Genomic DNA, 19,455 nt, shown 5'->3' on the forward strand with positions numbered 1-19,455 from the left:
TTATGAAAACCATTGATAAGCAATAGCAATATCAAATTATTAAATATAAGGCCATTCGTTTACACGCTGAGTATGCAAAAGCTTTGTAAGATATTGTCATAGAAAACTAATAATAGCTGAAATGCAATCAAAGAAGTGTGTTTATTTTCAAGCAATGTATAGCCATACCCTGATCACAGTTGTTGCCTTGCCAGCCAGGTGAACATGTGCATGAGTACGCGTTTTGAAGATTATTGCACGTGGCGCCGTTCTTACACGGGGCGGGTACGCATTCGTTGATATCTGAAATACATTCGTTTACATTAAAATATGTTTATTAGAAAAAAAACGCTTATATTACATTAAATATAGTGAACAAAGGGCGTTCATTTTAAATTGAGCAATAATGCTTCAAACGCAGTGTTCGTTTTGAGCATGTGCAACAGAGTGATAACTTTGAGCGTCACACGTAGCCTATGCATTTGTGGCCACATCGATCCATTTAACAACACGCCAAGGCAAGTGTTTAACAAATGTATAATGTTACGAAACGTTAATACAATTCGTTACGCGATTGACTTGTATGGCACAATGTGCTAATCATAAAAAGCCATCCGTTTACAGGCTGGGTAGGAAATAGCTTTGTGAAAAAAATAGCCACCGGAAACATATTTAAAGGGAATTTAACACGGGTGGTCACAGGTTCTTTATAACCATACCCTGATCACAGTTGGTTCCTTGCCAGCCCGGTGAGCATGTGCACGAGTACGTGTTCTGTAGATTAGTGCATGTTGCGCCGTGCTTACACGGCGCAGTTGCGCATTCGTTGGTATCTGAACGATAAACACAACAATCACAAGGTCTCATTTAATCAGCGTGGTTACATTATTGATGTAGATCAAACCGTACCGTACGACACATATTAAAAGATGTGTATAAATTCGCCATGTAAGCGTTAAATTGAACAAGCAACAACAAAATCGCTAATCCTATAGAAAACGTCACACACCCGGATTTTGGTGTGAATAGTGGATTTATAGTTTGAAACATATCCTCAATCAAGAATCTGAATGATTCCAGTCTGGTACAATGTATCATTGAGAGCCCAAAGATTTCCAATACGATTTTCAAGATTTTTTGACAAATATATCAATAGTGTGATATATGTGGTTGGAGAGTAAATTGATCAAATTAAAATTAAAGATAATACCGAAATGTCAGCCAATATGTTCGCTTATACACACTTTTCGGTAAGCATGGAATTAACACTTGTTATATAATTATTAAATATTTTGCGAAATTACTCAATACTGGTTGAAAACATCTTTATTGTATTTGCCAAAATTTGAAATAAAAATGATATGTATGAGTTTTTAATCGGCTCAATCAGCAAATGGTAATCAGCAATCAGTCAATCGTAAGATAAACAACAGTTTTGGAATTGTATAACTAAAATGGTGGATATTTGTGCTAATTGTAAAATTCAAGCATGATCCTGTTGTACAGGAAACAGGATGGTTCATTCAAGGCGAGCCCGCATGCACGTATGTGTGTGCGTGTGCGTGCGTGAGTGCGTGCGCGTGTGTGTGTATTTGTGCGTGGCCAAGCAGTTTGAAGACGTTATACAATGTCTCATTAGTGTATAAAATTAGTCTGTAGTGTTATATTTTAACAAACGAATCTTCTGCCAAGCGTTCGTCTAAATAGCGGGTTGATAGGTCGTATTACTGATTATAATGTATCTTTGAGCAGAAAGGGACGTTGATGGACCGTTACATCAGTTAAGCGCATATTACCATAGTTCTCTGTTGCTACACAAACTCAATAATGCAAAATTCGGCATCTATTAAGTACAATAAATACAAAATGCCTGAATGTGTACTCGACAAGTCTTTAAATGGAGAGAATGTCATGGGATATGTTTAAAGGGTATGAAATGTTATATCAAGCGACGTGTTTATAGAACCCCTTGTGTGAGTTATAGCGTCGGTAACAAGAGGATTAGAGGTGCAACCCTCAAGCCCGAAACTCTCATAGATTGACGTTTGGGCTAGCTGAGAGATATTAGTAGTAACAGATTTGTGGACATTTATACCTGAAGCAAATAGCAAAAACATGGGAGGATTAGTGCAGATGCTAAGGATTAAGCAAGTAGTCAAACGAGTTGACAAAATGTATTGCTCCGTTAAATCGAAATCATTCATCTAGCAAGGATGATTAACATTCCGACTGGAACAATAGCACCAACGACTGTTAATGTTTATCAAGTCATAGATGCTTTTAAAACCCAAACGACAAATTAAAAAACTCATGGCCAGAACATTTGTATGGGTCAATATCGATATACCCCAGTGGTAATCATTCTGTTAGTGATGTTAACCATTACATGTATCATGAATTGTTTAATTTAATACCACGGTTTTGTGTTGCATGACTCACTATTGCACACCTTAATAGTTGCCCAGTCTAGCCTGGCAACATTATAGTTATTGCTGACTTTTTTAGTACTTAATGACCAGTCAATATAATTACATATACAGGCTAGAATCAGTTTTGTGAATTATCTTAAAGTGACATTTGTGGCTGGAAAATAAACAATACATTGGACATTTCTTCGCTTTGGTTTTGGTTAAACCCGTTTATTTCAAAAATTGTCTTAAAGCGCGAACAGGGTTTTAACAATATCTAATAAAGTTGAAATCCAATTTGTGTCCAGAAAGCACCTTAGTGTTTCAGACACCAAAGTGTAAGACATGTATCTTATAAATTCAAGATTGATTGGCTTACAAAATAGTTCCCAGGAATGTGACATTAACTTTGTATTAGACATGATTTGACTTTAGTACCTACTGCTACTCTTTCTGAAACAGGAACACGCAGATACAAAAACTTCAAAGCGGTTGCTAAAAACAATTAAAAGTAGAAGTGTTGGTCATTATATTACATGTTATGTAATAGATTGATCTGCTGTACTGTATGTTTATCACGTTCCTGCCCTATTGCGCACAGTGGATTAATGCAAAGTTGAAATGCAGCCGCGCAAAAGAATGCAGCCGCGCAAAAGAAGAAATGAGGAATTATTTTGGAATTTACTGGTCGTGACGGATATATATATCGTCAGAATAAGTCATTGTTTTCATAAATGTTTCTTTCGTACATGTCTATCTTATTTTGTTCCATTTTTTTTTTAATTAATATTGCCAACAGATTGTTACTGAAGTATTTCAAGCAAACAGCAGGAACGTTGAACGTACATAAACACCTACATTTACAGCATAGTCTTTTAAACGTGTTGAGTAAATAACCTTAACTTCATTGACGTTGCGAATAAATAAAGCTGTTGTCAAGAGAGTGCAGATGGTATAATTTGAAAAGTGGATTAAAATAGTCATTGCCTGTATCCCTGCATGCACGAGGAAACCGGTGCTTATTCAGTTCCCTATTTATGCTTGAAAAGTCGCCGAAGGCTGGAGTTATTAACACAGTTGATAATAACTTCATTAAATCCAATTAAAAATGGGAAGTAACTGCGCGTGGACCAGTTTATGGATATGAAAAGCACCTAACATGGCTTGAAAGGCACGTGAACCGCCTTGTTAATACACACTTTTTCCGTTCAAGCCCTCCTTTTGCCAAGTTTCTGCACCCCGTCTGAGCGCATTATAGATAGAGTTTATGCAATGATATAAACTAATTATAAATAAGGTCACTCATTTACAGGCTGCGTATGCTATGTTATATTTTGTCAAAGAAAAGTAGCTGAAATGAAATAAACCAAGTATGTTTATTGTCAAGCAATTTATAGCCATACCCTGGCCACATTTGTTGCCTAGCCAGCCCGGTGAGCATGTGCATGAGTACGCATTTTGAAAATTAGTGCACGTGGCATCGTTCTTAAACGGCGCAATTGCGCATTCGTTGGTATCTGAACGATAAACACAACACAAATCAATGTCTAAATTAATCAGCGTGATTCCATTTTTGGTTCAGAACAAACCGTATCGACACATATGAAACGATGTATATAAATTCGCCATGAAAGCGTAAAATTGAATAAATAGCAACACATCGCTAATCCGGTAGAAAACGTTACACACCCGGATTTGGTTGTTAATAGTGGATTAATAGTTAGAAACATATCCTCGATCATGAATATGATGCCAGTCTGGTATCATTGAGAGTCATAAGATTTCCAAGACGATTTCCAAGTTGACCGCCCGTTTCAGTATTTTGACAAATATATATATATATATATAATTATATATGTGGTTATATAATCATGCCTTTATCAATTACATGTATCTAGGTATGCTACCTAAATTATTATGCTGTTACGATGCTTTCTGATTGGGGAATAAATTTATGAAATCAACATTCAAAATTATACCAAAAATGTCAGCCAATATGGTCACTTACATATGGACGATGGTCCACCGTCGCCCAACTAAAAATAGCATGTAAAACCAAGTATGCGCATGCTCAGTGGCGGGCGCAGTAAATGGTTAAAGTGAAAGTAGATGTCGCCGCCATTTTGTGTGGTTGGTAAACTGTGGTTTGTGTCCAAATAATTAGACGGTATCTTTTGTATAATGACCCCATACTTATGTTGTCATTGCATATATTTTTATTTATGGGTTTCGGCCCGTAGCCTTGTGTTCGCCCTATATCATGTTCGCCTTGGGTACTGTTAACCCTTCGATTCAGTGAAAGTAATGAACGGAGAAAAAAACACATTTTTTTTTTAAATTGTATAATGTATTATTCATAACAGTAACACAATTGTATTGGTTGTGTCTTGTCTATATTTGATATCTGATACGCAACATATTCTTGAAGTGTCAGAAATATTTTGCCAGCAATAGTTCTTCCCCATAGTAAATACTGGAAACCATACACTATTGCATACATGCATCTAGTCCAAATTTTTTACGCTCTTAAATATTAATTTAAGCTGTCCTACCGTAACCCAAATTCGACGACACCTAAATTCGACGATGTTCTATTTGTATTGATTAAATGGATGATTATTGTCTTGGAATCATTTCAAAGTAATACATCGGAGTCTAAAATTATTATTTTGTGCTATTAAACATTTCATTATTTCTTTAATTATTTGCTAAATATTGCTTCATGTAATCGTTACATTGTCGAATTTGGGTCACAGTTTGCAAATAGATGCCCCTAATGTTATTGTAAGCCAATAATAAGTTTCATTAACACCTCGTTGTAGGTATACCACCTCTATAAAAACCAATTTACCGAAACCTCCACGGCAACCTTGGATCACTTCTCTTTCTTATATATATAAACCAACTCCCTTCTTCCGTCACTAAATCCAAGGTTCGCCTTTTTGCAGACGATACAGCTATTTACCTCACTGTAAACTCTCTCTCAGGTTGTGCATCTCTGCAACAAGACCTAGACAAGCTTCAGGAATGGGAACAAGAGTGGGACATGGAATTTAACCCATCCAAATGCCAGGTCCTACACATCACAAGGAACCGCAACGTCATTGAACACGGTTACTTTCTCCATGGCCAAGCTCTTGAGTCCGTCTCTGATGCTAAATATCTTGGACTCGATCTCTCTTCTGACCTCAGCTATAATACACACATTGACAGAATCACCAACAATACAAACAAATCACTAGGCTTCATTAAAAGGAACATCACAACACATAATTAAAAGGTACGAGAACTCGCATACAAGTCTCTGGTCTGACTACAAGTTGAATACGCTTCCACTGTCTGGAGCCCATAGACCAAAACTGCCATCAATAAAGTGGAAAGAGTGCAGAACCGGGCTGCACGCTGGGTGCAGCGAGATTACTCTCCCTTTTCCAGTGTCTCGGCCATGGTACAAGATCTAGGCTGGAGATCGCTCGCAGATCGTAGAAATGACAGCAAACTCATCATGTTCTACAAAATCTATCACAACCTTGTTGCCATACCTCTCCCTCAATATATAAAAGCAACAATCCGCTTCACTAGACACATGCACCCACTGTATCTACAAAAGATACAGACAGGATCACTCTACCACTATTACTCCTTTTTCCCACACAGCATCACACTATGGGACAAGCTCTCAGCTGATATCGCTACCCTATCCGATCTTGAAAAGTTCAAGAGGGCAGTGGTAAATGTGCGGTACTAGTCTGTTAAATGATGTTTTTAACCCTCACTTTTATCTTTCACCTTCACTAGACTCTTTTAACCACTTGACTTCTCTCCATTCTCCTGGAGATTTCAAGCTTTTAGTCTCACTACCCAACAATATCCTTTGCTGGGTCCTTTTTACCTTTCACACTCACTAATGTTCCTGACGTGCACCTTTTCCCTGCCTATAATACTCGAAAGAGCGGTTTGCAGTATACAGAGGTAGATAGATAGCATTTACTATATAAATCAATTTACGGAACTTGTCATTTACCGAAACCTCCATAACCCCACTGGGATACTTTTTATATAGGTAAAGTATCTCTAAATTCTTTGCGCGTCTTATAAATAAGACTAACATGCATCATGCAGAGATCTCCCTCTGGTTTAGTTCAAACCTGTATATTTTAGTTTGATTGCATAGGGCTTATTTGAAAAAGCTGTAAATTTTGTTTCCTGTGCCTAGAACCAGTACTTAGTGTCTATAGGGAAGATCTAAAGAACGCTTCCACAGTGGGGATCGAACCCGTGACCTCCTGGTCGCTAGGCGGACACCATATCCTTTACGCCACGGCTACCTCAGGGTTTGTGGTAACGGTACAGTTTGTCAAGGTATTCCGAATCATTAAGCATTCTGAATCAACATTTTCATTTAAACATCTTAACGTTTGGTATGCAATTCGAAAGGTTATTGTTGTTTCTAAAAATTTATTACCCCAGCCTGTAAAGAATGAAGAATCATTGTTTTTTATGAAAATGTTGATTCAGAATGCCTTATGATACCTGTACCCTGAGGCGGGGGAAATAGGGCATCATTAAAAAAAAAATTTGGACTTTTGAACCAAACATAAGAAACAATATAATATGTTTTTTTAATCACTTGATAAGTCTATATTACCGCCAAATTAAATACATAACAATTGTATTTAGTTTTAAACATTTTAAACTTGACAATTCTGGGTCTAGGGCAATCAATTTGCTTGAGTGTCGGGGTGAATTTTTATCTGGGGAAAAATTTAAAAAAAATTGTTGAGGGAATGGGGCCTTATTTTGGCCAAGTCTTGAATCGTTATAAGACGGTATAATATTATATTTACCTGTCAATAATATCTGCAAGGGGAGTTAGACAGTATAGATTGATATATACATGTACATGGTCACTGTTAATGTCACTCAAATAGATAAAGTAATCAGTATTGGTATTTAATGGTATGTTTTTTCATGAGAATAAACTTAAGGTTAATAGTGATTACATTGTATAATAAAACAAAGCATGTGCAAATATTGCAATAAAATATTCATTTTTAACACCATTGAAAAAAAGTTAACAATATCTATACACATTTCTTGCTATTTTACCATACCATAACTGCTTCAATCACATAATCATTATTTCAATCAATTAACTGGGTCCGTTATCTCATCATCTCTAAATAAATCATATATATTGATAGCCACCTGTTTCGTACACATTTCAAACTAATATTTCAGACACCAAACGCAAAGCCTATCCCAAGGCAATGCCCCATTTGCGTGGTAAAGAGCAAGACGACTATGTACCTCCAGGTAGCAGACCACGTTCGCTGGGTGCAAGCACTGACGGCAGACCCCATGAAGCCGTTAATGTCCGAGGCACGTGCTAAGACCGGGCGGAAAGTGAAGAAGACAAAGCCGAGGAATTACTACTCTTGCTGGCTGTGCGACCGGTCGGTGATTGACCGGCTGCGTCATCTAGAACAGGAGCACAAAATGGAGGCTGGGACATTCAATTTCGTTTACACAAGAGGGCCGTTTCCGGAAGGTAAGTGTTGAATTGTGTTTGTGTGTTTTTTGTATTTAATTTCTCATATTTCTATCAATGTCTAATACAAAACCATACCAAACGATTTGTAACTTTTACATTTAAACGTCATTTACAGGTCACAAAAACTTAAGGAAAGGTGACCAGCAGACTCGCCACTCATGATGACTCGGCATAGGAGGATGAGAAGGTGGAGGATGAGGAGGAGGAGGAAGAGGACTTTTCGTTCCTAACGCGGAAATACTGCCTGAGCCTGGAACCCAATGCAAGGGTGATGCATGGTCGGAGAAGCTGCAAGTAACAATATGGATTGCTTATATAGTGTAAAGTCTCGAGTCCGTTTACGGGGTAGAACCAGTACTTGGTGCATTAAGCCCTGTTTTCCCAGATTTTTTTAAATTATATACATTTCAATTGATAGTCATTATTATTGCAACATGTATATATCTTAAAAACCGTGAGGAAATATATATAAGTACATTAAAATTTAAGATAAATATTATTTATTTATAATACTTTGGAATTACTGGTTGTGAGTTAATTATATGCGATTTCACCATCTAGCATAGAATATCATCCAATAATACTTGTTGCAGTTTCAATCGTTGACTCATATGTAGGCTACATGTTCCTGCTGAGCAGGCCAGGTGGGTTGACAAACGAGTCGAAAACACAAGAGGTCAACATGAAGATCAACCGGTTCCTGGCCCTGTCTGGCTACTTGGAAGGAGTGGTGTTGAGTGACGTGCTGTTGTGGAAGGGCCATATGGAGGTCCACGACAGTTCCTTAACACCACTCACCAGCTGAAGACGGTGCAGACTGCACTAACGGCAATCAAGAACTTCCTGAAGTGGTGCGAGGGAACGGTCTAGCGGACGCCCGCGCATTGAACAATGTAAGCGTAAACATAGGATTTGATTTATGTAAATTATTCATTCTTCTTGGACATCTACTTATTAATGTTTTGGCGTTGTCTGTCTTTCTGTCTGTTCTTCCGTCCATCTTTCCGTCCGTCCAGCACTTTTGTGTCCAGAGCCATATCTTGGAAGTGCTTTGGCCGATTTCATTGAAACTTGGTATGAGTATATATATGGATAAGAGGATGATGCACGCCAAATGGCATTGTACACAGTTTGTTAATAACGGAGTTTTGGCCCTTTGTATCTTGAAAAAATGCTTTTTTGAGTGTCAAATATAACACTTTTGTGTCCAAAAGCATATTGGCGGGGATATCAATTCAACAAATTTGCTTGTTTAGCTTTATTTTTTTCAGTCCGATCTCCTTCTCACAGGCTGCCTGACCTCAACCCGCCTGGATATGAGCCGTCGCGAGGTTATTCGGAGGGTAGAGGACAGTGCCGCCATCCTGACGGACGCAAACCTGGAGCGCCACTTCACTGAGAGTGAGCATGTAGTGAAAACGATCAAGGTGATCCAGGAGCCCCCAGCTGGCACACCTGAAAGATATTCGGGGAATAATTATTAAACTGATAGCGCTCTATAACGCCTCCTGAACCGGCAGGTATACAAACCTGAGGGTATGTAATATAAATAAGCCTAGTATTGATTCGAAAAGATAACCCTAAATTACTTTTCAGACCAGAGTTGTTTTTAGTAGCAATTGCATAGAATTGAATGAAACTTGAAGTTAATAGGCGTTAAAATTGGGTTTATTTAAGTATACAACAAAGCTGTTCGCCTGTTAATTGACCGACTTGTCTTATGTATAATATTTTTACCAGATTGTTACCTTGAAGACAGATAAACTATAATGCAAAAGTTCGTTTTGACATTCCAAATTGGGGAAAGGCCTTGAAGCCATTGTAAAATTAAACTGTTATGGCCCCTTAATTGATTGAAAATGTCAAATTTCTGTCTGCATATGTTGGTGTATGAATTTAGTGAAATTCAAATTGAATCAAATTTGTTATCATTTTTCAGTGGTTCTTGCTTAAGTGTCATCAGGATGATTTGGTCATTTCAGAGATGTACCCTTTATAGCTCAACTTGAGTTATTGTTGCTGGTCTTTGTCTGTTTTGCGATGTGTGTCTATATGTCAACATTTTTACTTTAACAATATCTCCTACTTAACCTTTGGGCAAAGCTTGATGAAACTGGCAGGAATATTCCTGGCATGAAGCTCCTTCAATGTTGCTCCAAGAATTGTATTCCATGAAATCCTTGTTGCCGTGGAAACCAAAAGGAAAAACTTTAAAAATCTACTCTGAAACTGCAAGGCCTTGGGCTGAGATATTTAGCATGAAACATTGTGTGGTGGACCTTTACCCGTGGGCAAGTCGATTTTTTGTCGAGCCCACTTATGGAGAACTCGACATATTTGTCACAGTTGGCGGTTTGGTGTATGTGGATCAGTCCGTCAGTATGAAAGTCCGGGTTAGGCTTGTCTGGAGCGTAAGTCTTTTATTGAATGGAGAAATTTCAAATAACTTACAATAAATGTTCACAATCATGACACCGCCGATCACTGCTCAAGAAAACGTCAATATCTCAAAGGTCAAGGTCACACTTTGAGTTTAAATGTCAAAAATGGCCATAAATGACCTTGTCTGGGCCATTATTAAGTCATTCATTGTCAGAAATAAATTCAATTGAAAATCATGTGTTCACCATAATTTGACGGTGTTGCATGGGAAGGAATAATGTCGAAATCTCGAAGGTCAAGGTCACACTTTTAGTTCAAAGGTAAAAATGGCCATAAATGAGCATGTCCGGGCCATAAATGTGTCATTCATTGTAAGATTTTAAAATCATTAAGCACATTTGTTCACCATCACTCGACGGTGTGTCATAAGAAAGAATTACGTCAAAATCTCCAAACTCAAGATTACACTTAAGAGTTCAAAGGTTAATTGGTAGGACTTGTACCATGATTGTTCAAACTATGTTCCTGGGGTCAAAATTGCCCTACTGGGGAGGGAAATGTAATTTCCTTATTAGTATATTGTAAAAACTTCAAAAACAAAAATCTTCTCATAAACCACAAGGCCTAGAGCAAAGATATTTGGCATGAAACTTCATCTTGTGGACCTTCACCAAGTATCATTGGATCATATTTGCCCCACCCTCGGATCAAATTTGTTTTCCTTATATAATATATATTATAATGAACACTTTAAAATATTCTTCTCAAAAACTGCAGTGCGAACATACATATTTTGCATAAAACATCATATGGTGAACTTCTATACAGATTTTTAAAATTATCGGCTGGGGGTACCAATGATAAATTCATTGAATTTACCTGCTAAGATTCATTTGCTTTGTGGATATGCAATAACTTGCAATGTTTTTAAAGTGATTGAATGGTTCAACATTAACATAAAATTAAAAAGAAAAAAACTATTTCATACATCATATTATGCTTATAAAAAGCCATAATTGTAATGCTTTCATGGAAAAAATGAATGTTTGCTTAATTTTCAAAAATATTAATAAATCTTTAATGTTAAGGATTCCTCATAAAGGTTTTACGTGTGCACAGAATGTTATGGTAATCTCCAAAGCATTCCCATTACAAAATACATCAGATGTCTATGGATAAGTTATTTTTATGCCCCCTTTCGAAGAAAAGGGGGTATATAGTTTTCGCACTGTCCGTCTGTCTGTCAGTCTGTCACACTTTTCGTGTCCGCTTTCTAATTCAAATAATTTTCATTCGATCTTTACCAAACTTGGTTAGAAGTTGTGTCTAGACAATATCTAGGTCAAGTTCGAATATGGGTCATGCCGGGTCAAAAACTAGGTCACGGGGTCACTTAGTGCATTTCAAGGATTTAGCATGGTGTCTGCTCTCTAATTGAAGTAGTTTGCATCAACATTCATGCGCCTGTCAAGTATCGGGCATTTACGCAGCAAAACACCCTCTCACACATTCAAATCTCATGCTCTCCTTTTTTTATACGCCCGTTTTTAAAAACGGGACGTATTATAGTTTCACCCTTGGCGGGCGGCGTTCACAGCAGTGTCCGCTCTCTAATTCAAATAGTTTTCATCCGATCTTCACCAAACTTGGTCAGAAGTTGTGTCTAGACATTATCTAGGTCAAGTTCGAATATGGGTCATGCCGGGTCAAAAACTAGGTCACCAGGTCACGTAGTGCATTTCAAGGATTTAGCATGGTGTCTGCTTTCTAATTGAAGTAGATTTCACCCGATCTTCACCAAATTTGGTCAGAAGTTGTGTATAGATGATATGTAGGTCAAGTTCAAATATGGGTCATGCCGGATCAAAAACTAGGTCATGTGGTCACTTAGTGCATTTCAAGCATTGAGCATGGTGTCCGCTCTCTAATTGAAGTAGTTTTCATCTGATCTTCACCTAATTTGGCCAGAAGTTGTGTCTAGATGATATGTAGGTCAAGTTGGAATATGGGTCATTCAGGGTCAAAAACGAGGTCACAAGGTCACATAGTGCATTTCAAGTATTTAGCATGGTGTCCGCTCTCTTATTGAAGTAGTTTTTATATGATCTTCACCAAATTTAGTCAGATGTTATACTAAATGATATCTAGGTCAAGTTTAAATATGGGTCATGCCGGGTCATCAACTAGGTCTCGAGGTTACTTAGTGCATTTCAAGCATTGAGCATGGTGTTCAAAACCTTCGAACGGGCGTATCTTGTGACAGTTTGGCACTCTTGTTTAAAACTGACGATGCATGAAACTATTTTCACTTATATTTTTTATGTAATTTAAATGCCAAAATTTAGAAAATGCATATGAATGGGAAACGAAACTGTAAGTAAGTAAATAGTGTAACAGTTACTGTACAAACAACCCATTTTTCAAAAGAAGCGTTTTTTTTGTAAACTGTACTGATGGTTTTGCTAGTTATTCCATAGGTTGTTGATAACTCGCGTTTGTTCAGCTAATTTCATTATTTCTTTTATAGCCATTATTGTGTTATCATGGTCATTGATGTGAACAAAAGCAAACTGTTATTTTTACAGCATCCAGTAAAAATACCCATATTGTAAATCTCACGGGTACTACTGCTCTAATGTTTGATCAAGAATGCATCTAATGGATTATCAAACTAGTGGTGTCACTCAATTGATTTTTGCATGTATAGGTAGGAGTACCTAAAGATTGAGCTGGAGACAGTGAAGGTGCTGACCTCTGTGTGGAACACTTAGCAGCTGGCAAGTTTTCATATTGAAGGGCATGGTTCCCAACCGCCCATCACACACAGAATGTAGCTTGTCGTCTTCTGCAGTAAAAACTGGTTAGTGCTCCACAATGCGATATGTTCATATGTATGTTGCTGGAGTATTAATTATTATTATCAAGATTATCTTGTTTTATATTTCTTGATTATTTGCTATTATATCCCCAAAAACGAAGTATAGTGGGGTATATAGGAGTGACCTTGTCTGTCTGTCCATGGCTCTGTATTAAGTGTCCCCTCTCTAATTCAAGGTGTTTATCGGATCTTCACCAAACTTGGTCAGAAGTTGTATGTAGATGATGTCTAGGTCAAGTTTGAATATGGGTCATGCCGGGTCAAAAACTAGGTCACGGGGTCACTTAGTGCGTTTAAAACATTCATCATGCTGTCCGCTCTCTAATTTAAGTAGTTTTCATCCAATCTTCACCAAACTTGGTCAGATTTTTATCTAGATGATCTCTAGGCCAAGTTTTAACATGGGCAATGCCGGGCCAAAAACTAGGTCACAGGGTCACTTTGTGCGTTTTTTAGCATTCAGTATGGTATCTGCTCTCTAATTCAAGTAGTTTTCATCCGATCTTCTCCAAACTTGGTCAGAAGTTTAATCTAGATGATCTCTAGGCCAACTTCAAACGTGGGCCATGCCGGGCCGAAAATTAAGTCACATGGATTTTGACTTTAGGTCCTATAACACTGGCTTTGGACACCTGTCGACAGGCTTTCAACACAAATTTTTGGAATAAATAGTGGACTGAATATCTATCTAAGTTTGGTTGTGAGCTTATCTGGGCCATAACTATGTCATTCATTGTGAGATTAAACAAAAAAATTGCACATTTGTTTACCATCATTGGACGGTGTGTCATGCCAAAGAATTGTCGATATCTCTGAGGTCAAGGTCACAATTGCATAATAACTCTTAAAATCGCCAAACATGTAAATATGTTTTTCTTATTTTGTGAAGACAGCATGCAAAATATTCTGTGTCAATGTGGTATGTGGGGTTATTCCTGGTATATTGGAGTCTGTATGTTGGTTGGTCTGTTGTGGCTTTGTCTTTTCATTCAAACTTGTAAATATGTGATCAGCATGAAAAGAAGATTTTCAAAACACAATTTTTATTTGCATTGATTTCACATCCAAGAGTAATGGTCTTGATTCCTTGATCCTCGCTCATTAACATTCACAGGGACAGCAGGGGTATTTTATTATTGTTTATGACCAAGTTTGTATTATATTTGTTTTGAAAGTGTGAACTTTTTAATGGATAAATTGATAGATTGAACAAAATTAATTTATTTTGCCCTCCTTCGAAGAAGAGGGGGTTTATTGTTTTGCACATGTCGGTTAGACCGTCCATCAAATGGTTTCCGGATGATAACTCAAGAACGCATAGGTACATTAATCATGACTGGCAAATGACCCCTTCAATTTTCAGTTCACTAGGTCAAAGGTCAAGGTCACAGTGACTCGAAACGGTAAAATGGTTTGCAGATGATAACTCAAGAAAGTTTAAGCCTAGGATAAATGAAACTTCATAGGTATATTGATCATGACTGGTAGAAGACCCCTTTTGATTTCCAGGTCTCTAGGTCAAAGGTCAAGGTCACAGTGACCTGAAGCAGTAAAATGGTTTTCGGATGATATATATATATAATTAGCTATAAAGTGAGAGTGATTACATGAGTATTCACACAATGGCTGCCACTACAACTGACAGCCCATTTGGGGGGTGGGGGCATGCATGTTTTACAAACAGTCCTTGTTAACATTAAGTTATCTGTATCCAGTACCATTTTAAAACGGAGGGGATGGTGTTGGAGATGCTACGGAGACTAAAGGGCAACATGGCTTGCAAGAACTTCACCATAATATCCTGAATATTAAGTACAAAAGATAATGACACTCACAGTTCTCTCCATAAACCCCAATACTCTTCTCTCCATAACAGGGTGCTGGAAGATGCTTTCTGCTATATTGACTGCTTCCAAGCGCTTCCTGGACCTAAAAATTATCTCCCAGCAGCAACCTCCCCAAGGTGTGACGAGAGTCTTCAAGGTAATTGAAAGAGGGTGCAATGTGAAGTATAAATGCATAACGAGCCAAAATTGAAAGCTTAGGTTTGGAATAAGTCGTCTCATGGTCAAAGTCACACTTAATACTCAACTTTCACATACCATTATATATGCAAGAAAGCTCATTCAACAACTCGCCACAATTAGGTTATATGCTGAATTCATACTTTCAGGTCAAAGGTCCTAGGCCACTAAGTAATGGTACTTTGTGTCTGCTCTGTAAATCCTATACCCATTGAAATATTTCTTTGAAATCTCACTCAAATGGTGACCATATTGTTTCAATATGCAGAGTTTGGATTTGGCATCACACTTGAAGATAAATATTCATTTGCCACATTATGATTTTGATTCTTCTTAGTAAATCACATATCCCGTTTCATTGTTCCAAGAAACAAAACACCAATGCTCACCACAATTCATTAATGCGATTTGCAAAACCAATCAGGTTCAAACAAGATAAAAGGTTGGAACATTCAGTTCTATCCATTAAATTGGTATCCGCTCATTATTGTCCCCTACCGGTTTCATCGGAGGGGACTTATGGTTTGCGCTCTGTCTGTCAGTCTGTCTGTCTGTCAGTCTGTCCGTCACACTTTTCTGGATCTTGCGATAACTTTAAAAGTTCTAAATATTTTTTCATGAAACTTGCAACATGGATAGATGGCAATATGGACATTATGCACTTAATTTTATTTTGTTCCTACGTCAAAAATTGTGGTTGCTATGGCAACCAAAAAAAATAAAAATCTGAAAATTGTGGAATTTCGGACAATGGTGGAGCCGGTAGGGGACCATATTGCTTGACAATAGCTTTGTTTACTATAAATCTAGTTGGCCCATCTGTTGGTAGACCTAAGCTTGTCCGATTGATAACTGAACTTCAAAGGTCAAGGTCACATTAACATTTTCCTTATTTGACAGCCTGGTCCAAGTGATAGCTTAAGTTATGTTTGTTCCTCAGTCTTCAGTATTTGGTATCATTGTTGCTTACCTTAAGAAAAAGAACCATATTCATTTTTACATAGATACCATTAAGTTCAAGGTCACAAAGTCAGGTAAAAAGTATTTTTATATATATGATAGCTTTGTCCGAGTCGTATCATAAGTTCTTTTTGTCTTCACATTGGGTTTAATGTTTGTTTATGACAGGACAAAAAATCTGATACTCCACTGGTCAAGGTTGCTAGGAATTGGATATAATGTCATGTAAAGAGGACATTGGTGTTTCACAAACATTTCTTGTTGTAAAACTTGAATTAAATGTTCACTGTCTAGAGATGTACAGAAACCATGAGCCCACACTCACCCAGTTAATTCTGGATTTTATTGACTTTTTTAAAGCTTTTTGGAATGCTTCTTACCTGTTCAGCATGTCCTAAATAGAATAAATACCACCTCAAATATTTCCTTTGACATATTGCTTTCATATTTTGCATACTGCTTGACCAACATGACCACAATCTATAAACAAGAGCAGATAACTGTATCAAGCATTTTGACAGAATTATAGCCCCTTTTATACTTTGGTAGTTGAACATTTGGTTAAGTTTTGTGTTTTGGTCTATTTTATTCCTAAAGTATCTTAGCTATTGCTTTTTAGACTTGGAAAACTCACTAACTATCGTAAGGGGACTGTACAGGGCAAGTTGCATAACTCTGGTTGGCTTTTTAATGGAATTATGGCCCTTTTTGTCTTTGTAACTTTGAATATTTTGTTTAATAGTGTGTATTTAGATCCACTTTACTTCTAAAGAATCAATGCTATAGCTTTCAAACTTCAAATACTTTCTTACTATCATGATGTTACTGTACCTGGAAAGTTGAATTTGACCTTGACCTTTGAATGACCTTGACTCTCAAGGTCAAATTAACAAATTTTGCTTAAATTGTGATAACTTCTTTATTTATGATCACATTTGATTCATACTTTGACAAAACAACACTTACCTGACATACCACAATGGACTCCACCCAAACCATCCCCCATGCCCCACCCCAGAACCCCCCCCCCCCACCCTAAAAAAAAGACAACATTTTTTTTTTCTTTTTTTTTTAAATATCTATTAAATGACCACACACCCACATTATACCCCCTATCCATGATGGCTTACGTTATGCTGTCAAGCACTCGAATAGTTGAGCGCACTGTCCTCTGACAGCTCTTGTTGCCTTAAATTTTCATTGTTCTTTGAAATTAAATTAATAATGGCCAATTTTTTTCACTGCTCTTTGTTATTATTTGTTTTTGGTTTACAACTTTTTCTGCAATCAATTTAAGGGGACATGTCAATGGTATTTCTCTATGCAAAGGCAAATATTCAACATTCCACATGTCCGATTTTTATGAAAAATAAAAGTACATGTATAAGGAACATTGATGAAATCGTTTAAAAAGATTAGTGAAGGGCCAAAAAAATATTATTACATAATGGTCTTAGTGCTTATGGGGAGCGAAATCTTGCCCACAACATTCACAATCTTAATGAATATTTTCTACACAAAACTACTGTTCCATTATTCATTATGGTCAATGAGCATGCGCATGGACCTCTAACTTTTGATGAGGTTTGAGGTCACTGGGGTCAAGGTCACCGATGCTAATACTAGACTTCCTTCCGTCAAACTTTTGCTACTGTTTCTCATAGCGCCTTCAATACTTTACCAATCGCTTTCCTACTTGGCATGTAGGTACCTTGCATGGACCTCTACCTTTTGATGAGGTTTGAGGTCACTGTCAAGGTCACCGAGGCTAATAATAGACTTCCTTCCGTCACACTTTTGCTACCGTTTCTCATAGCGCCTTCAATACTTTACCAATCGCTTTCATATTTGACATGTAGGTACCTTGCATGGACCTCTACCTTTTGATGAGGTTTGAGGTCACTGGGGTCAAGGTCAAGGTCACCGAGGCTAATAATAGACTTCCTTCCGTCACACTTTTGCTACCGTTTCTCATAGCTCCTTTAATACTTTACCGATCTCTTTCATATTAGGCATGTAGGTACCTTGCATGGACCTCTACCTTTTGATGAGGTTTGAGGTCACTGGGATCAAGGTCAAGGTCACCGAGGCTAATAATAGATTTTTCTGTCACACTTTTGTCACAGTTTCTCATAGCGCCTTCAATACTTTACCGATCTCTTTCATATTAGGCATGTAGGTACCTTTCATGGACCTCTACCTTTTGATGAGGTTTGAGGTCACTGGGTCAAGGTCACCGAGGCTAATAATAGATTTTTTAGGTGTTTATTAACACATACATTGACAAAGCGCATCATCGGGGAGCATCCATCAGTTTCACTGATATTCTTGTTTGTCTTAGTAACTTTGAATATTTTGTTAAATTTTGTGTTTAGATCCACTTTACTTCTAAAGTATCAAGGCTATTGCTTTCAAACTTCAAATACTTTCTTACTATCATGATGGTACTGTACCTGGCAAGTTGAATTTGACCTTGACTTTTGAATGACCTTGACCCCCCCCCCCCCTCAAAATTTGTTTTTTTCTTTTTTTTTGAAATAACATCTATTAAATGACCACACACACACACATTATACCCCCTCTCCATGATGGCTTACGTTATACTGTCAAGCACTCGAAAAGTCGAGCGCTCTGTCCTCTGACAGCTCTTGTTAATTAGTAATGTACATATTTACAATATATAAAGCAAGGTCTGTGCTTTAAGAAACATTCAAATAAGTTCTTATTAACGCATACATTTATTTCAGAGAATAAAATTCCGTTTTAGCTGTCGATATGCCCTTTAACAAATCTTATTTGATTCAAGAATCAAATTTTTAATGTGAGCCTTGTTAATTTATTTTTGTACAGAAAATGCAAATGATTTGTTTTTCACCATAACTTAACAGAGTATCCATTGCCTTCTTTTCAGTGTTCCAGACGGCTGGTGATGCATTTCAAGAAAAGCCATCAGAATCTTGCAATGATCTGTATACTTAATAAATGACAAAACAACGACACTGTATTGTTATTATTATTTAATACATAACTTCCATATTTGCCAAAAAGGTATATGATGGAAGTTCAACGTTGTTATCGATGTGATTTGATTGCCTTGCTTTTTATGTCCCCCACTATAGTAGTGGGGGACATATTGTTTTTGCCCTGTCTGTTGGTTGGTCTGATGGTTGGTTGGTTTGCGCCAACTTTAACATTTTGCAATAACTTTTGCTATTTTGAATATAGCAACTTGATATTTGGCATGCATGTGTATCTCATGGAGCTGCACAT

The 19,455-nt window shown here is 37.3% G+C and overlaps 2 protein-coding genes and 1 long non-coding RNA gene across 12 annotated transcripts in view; 1 reads left to right on the forward strand and 2 right to left on the reverse strand.

Annotated features, from left to right (window-relative positions):
- Positions 1-3,989, reverse strand: part of LOC127865908 (fibropellin-1-like) — a 68,537-nt gene extending 64,548 nt beyond the window's left edge. The window contains exons 1-4 of the mRNA XM_052405973.1: positions 3,977-3,989; positions 3,791-3,904; positions 699-812; positions 169-282 (exon numbers count right to left, since the gene is read on the reverse strand). Of these exons, the coding sequence (XP_052261933.1) occupies positions 169-282; positions 699-812; positions 3,791-3,904; positions 3,977-3,989 (355 nt within the window). The remainder of the gene's footprint in view (positions 1-168; positions 283-698; positions 813-3,790; positions 3,905-3,976) is intronic.
- Positions 3,990-4,395: 406 nt separating this feature from the next.
- On the forward strand, positions 4,396-19,182 carry LOC127864659 (uncharacterized). Of its 10 annotated transcripts, none has more exons than XR_008042194.1 (8): positions 4,661-6,450; positions 7,629-7,938; positions 8,057-8,235; positions 8,535-8,834; positions 9,213-9,461; positions 13,031-13,183; positions 15,078-15,184; positions 19,097-19,182. It is a non-coding gene; the product is annotated as an uncharacterized LOC127864659 (long non-coding RNA). The 10 variants fall into 10 exon arrangements; XR_008042195.1 differs by having other exon boundaries at positions 8,559-8,834; XR_008042189.1 differs by lacking the exon at positions 4,661-6,450 and adding an exon at positions 4,396-4,517 and having other exon boundaries at positions 8,057-8,834.
- The window catches only part of LOC127864657 (uncharacterized), a 31,139-nt gene continuing 20,442 nt past the window's right edge, over positions 8,759-19,455 (reverse strand). The window contains exon 15 of the mRNA XM_052404499.1: positions 8,759-9,396. Within this exon, the coding sequence (XP_052260459.1) occupies positions 9,209-9,396 (188 nt within the window). The 3' untranslated portion in view covers positions 8,759-9,208. The remainder of the gene's footprint in view (positions 9,397-19,455) is intronic.

This window comes from Dreissena polymorpha, chromosome 1, assembly GCF_020536995.1.
Source record: "Dreissena polymorpha isolate Duluth1 chromosome 1, UMN_Dpol_1.0, whole genome shotgun sequence".
In the NCBI taxonomy this organism is placed as follows: domain Eukaryota; kingdom Metazoa; phylum Mollusca; class Bivalvia; order Myida; family Dreissenidae; genus Dreissena; species Dreissena polymorpha.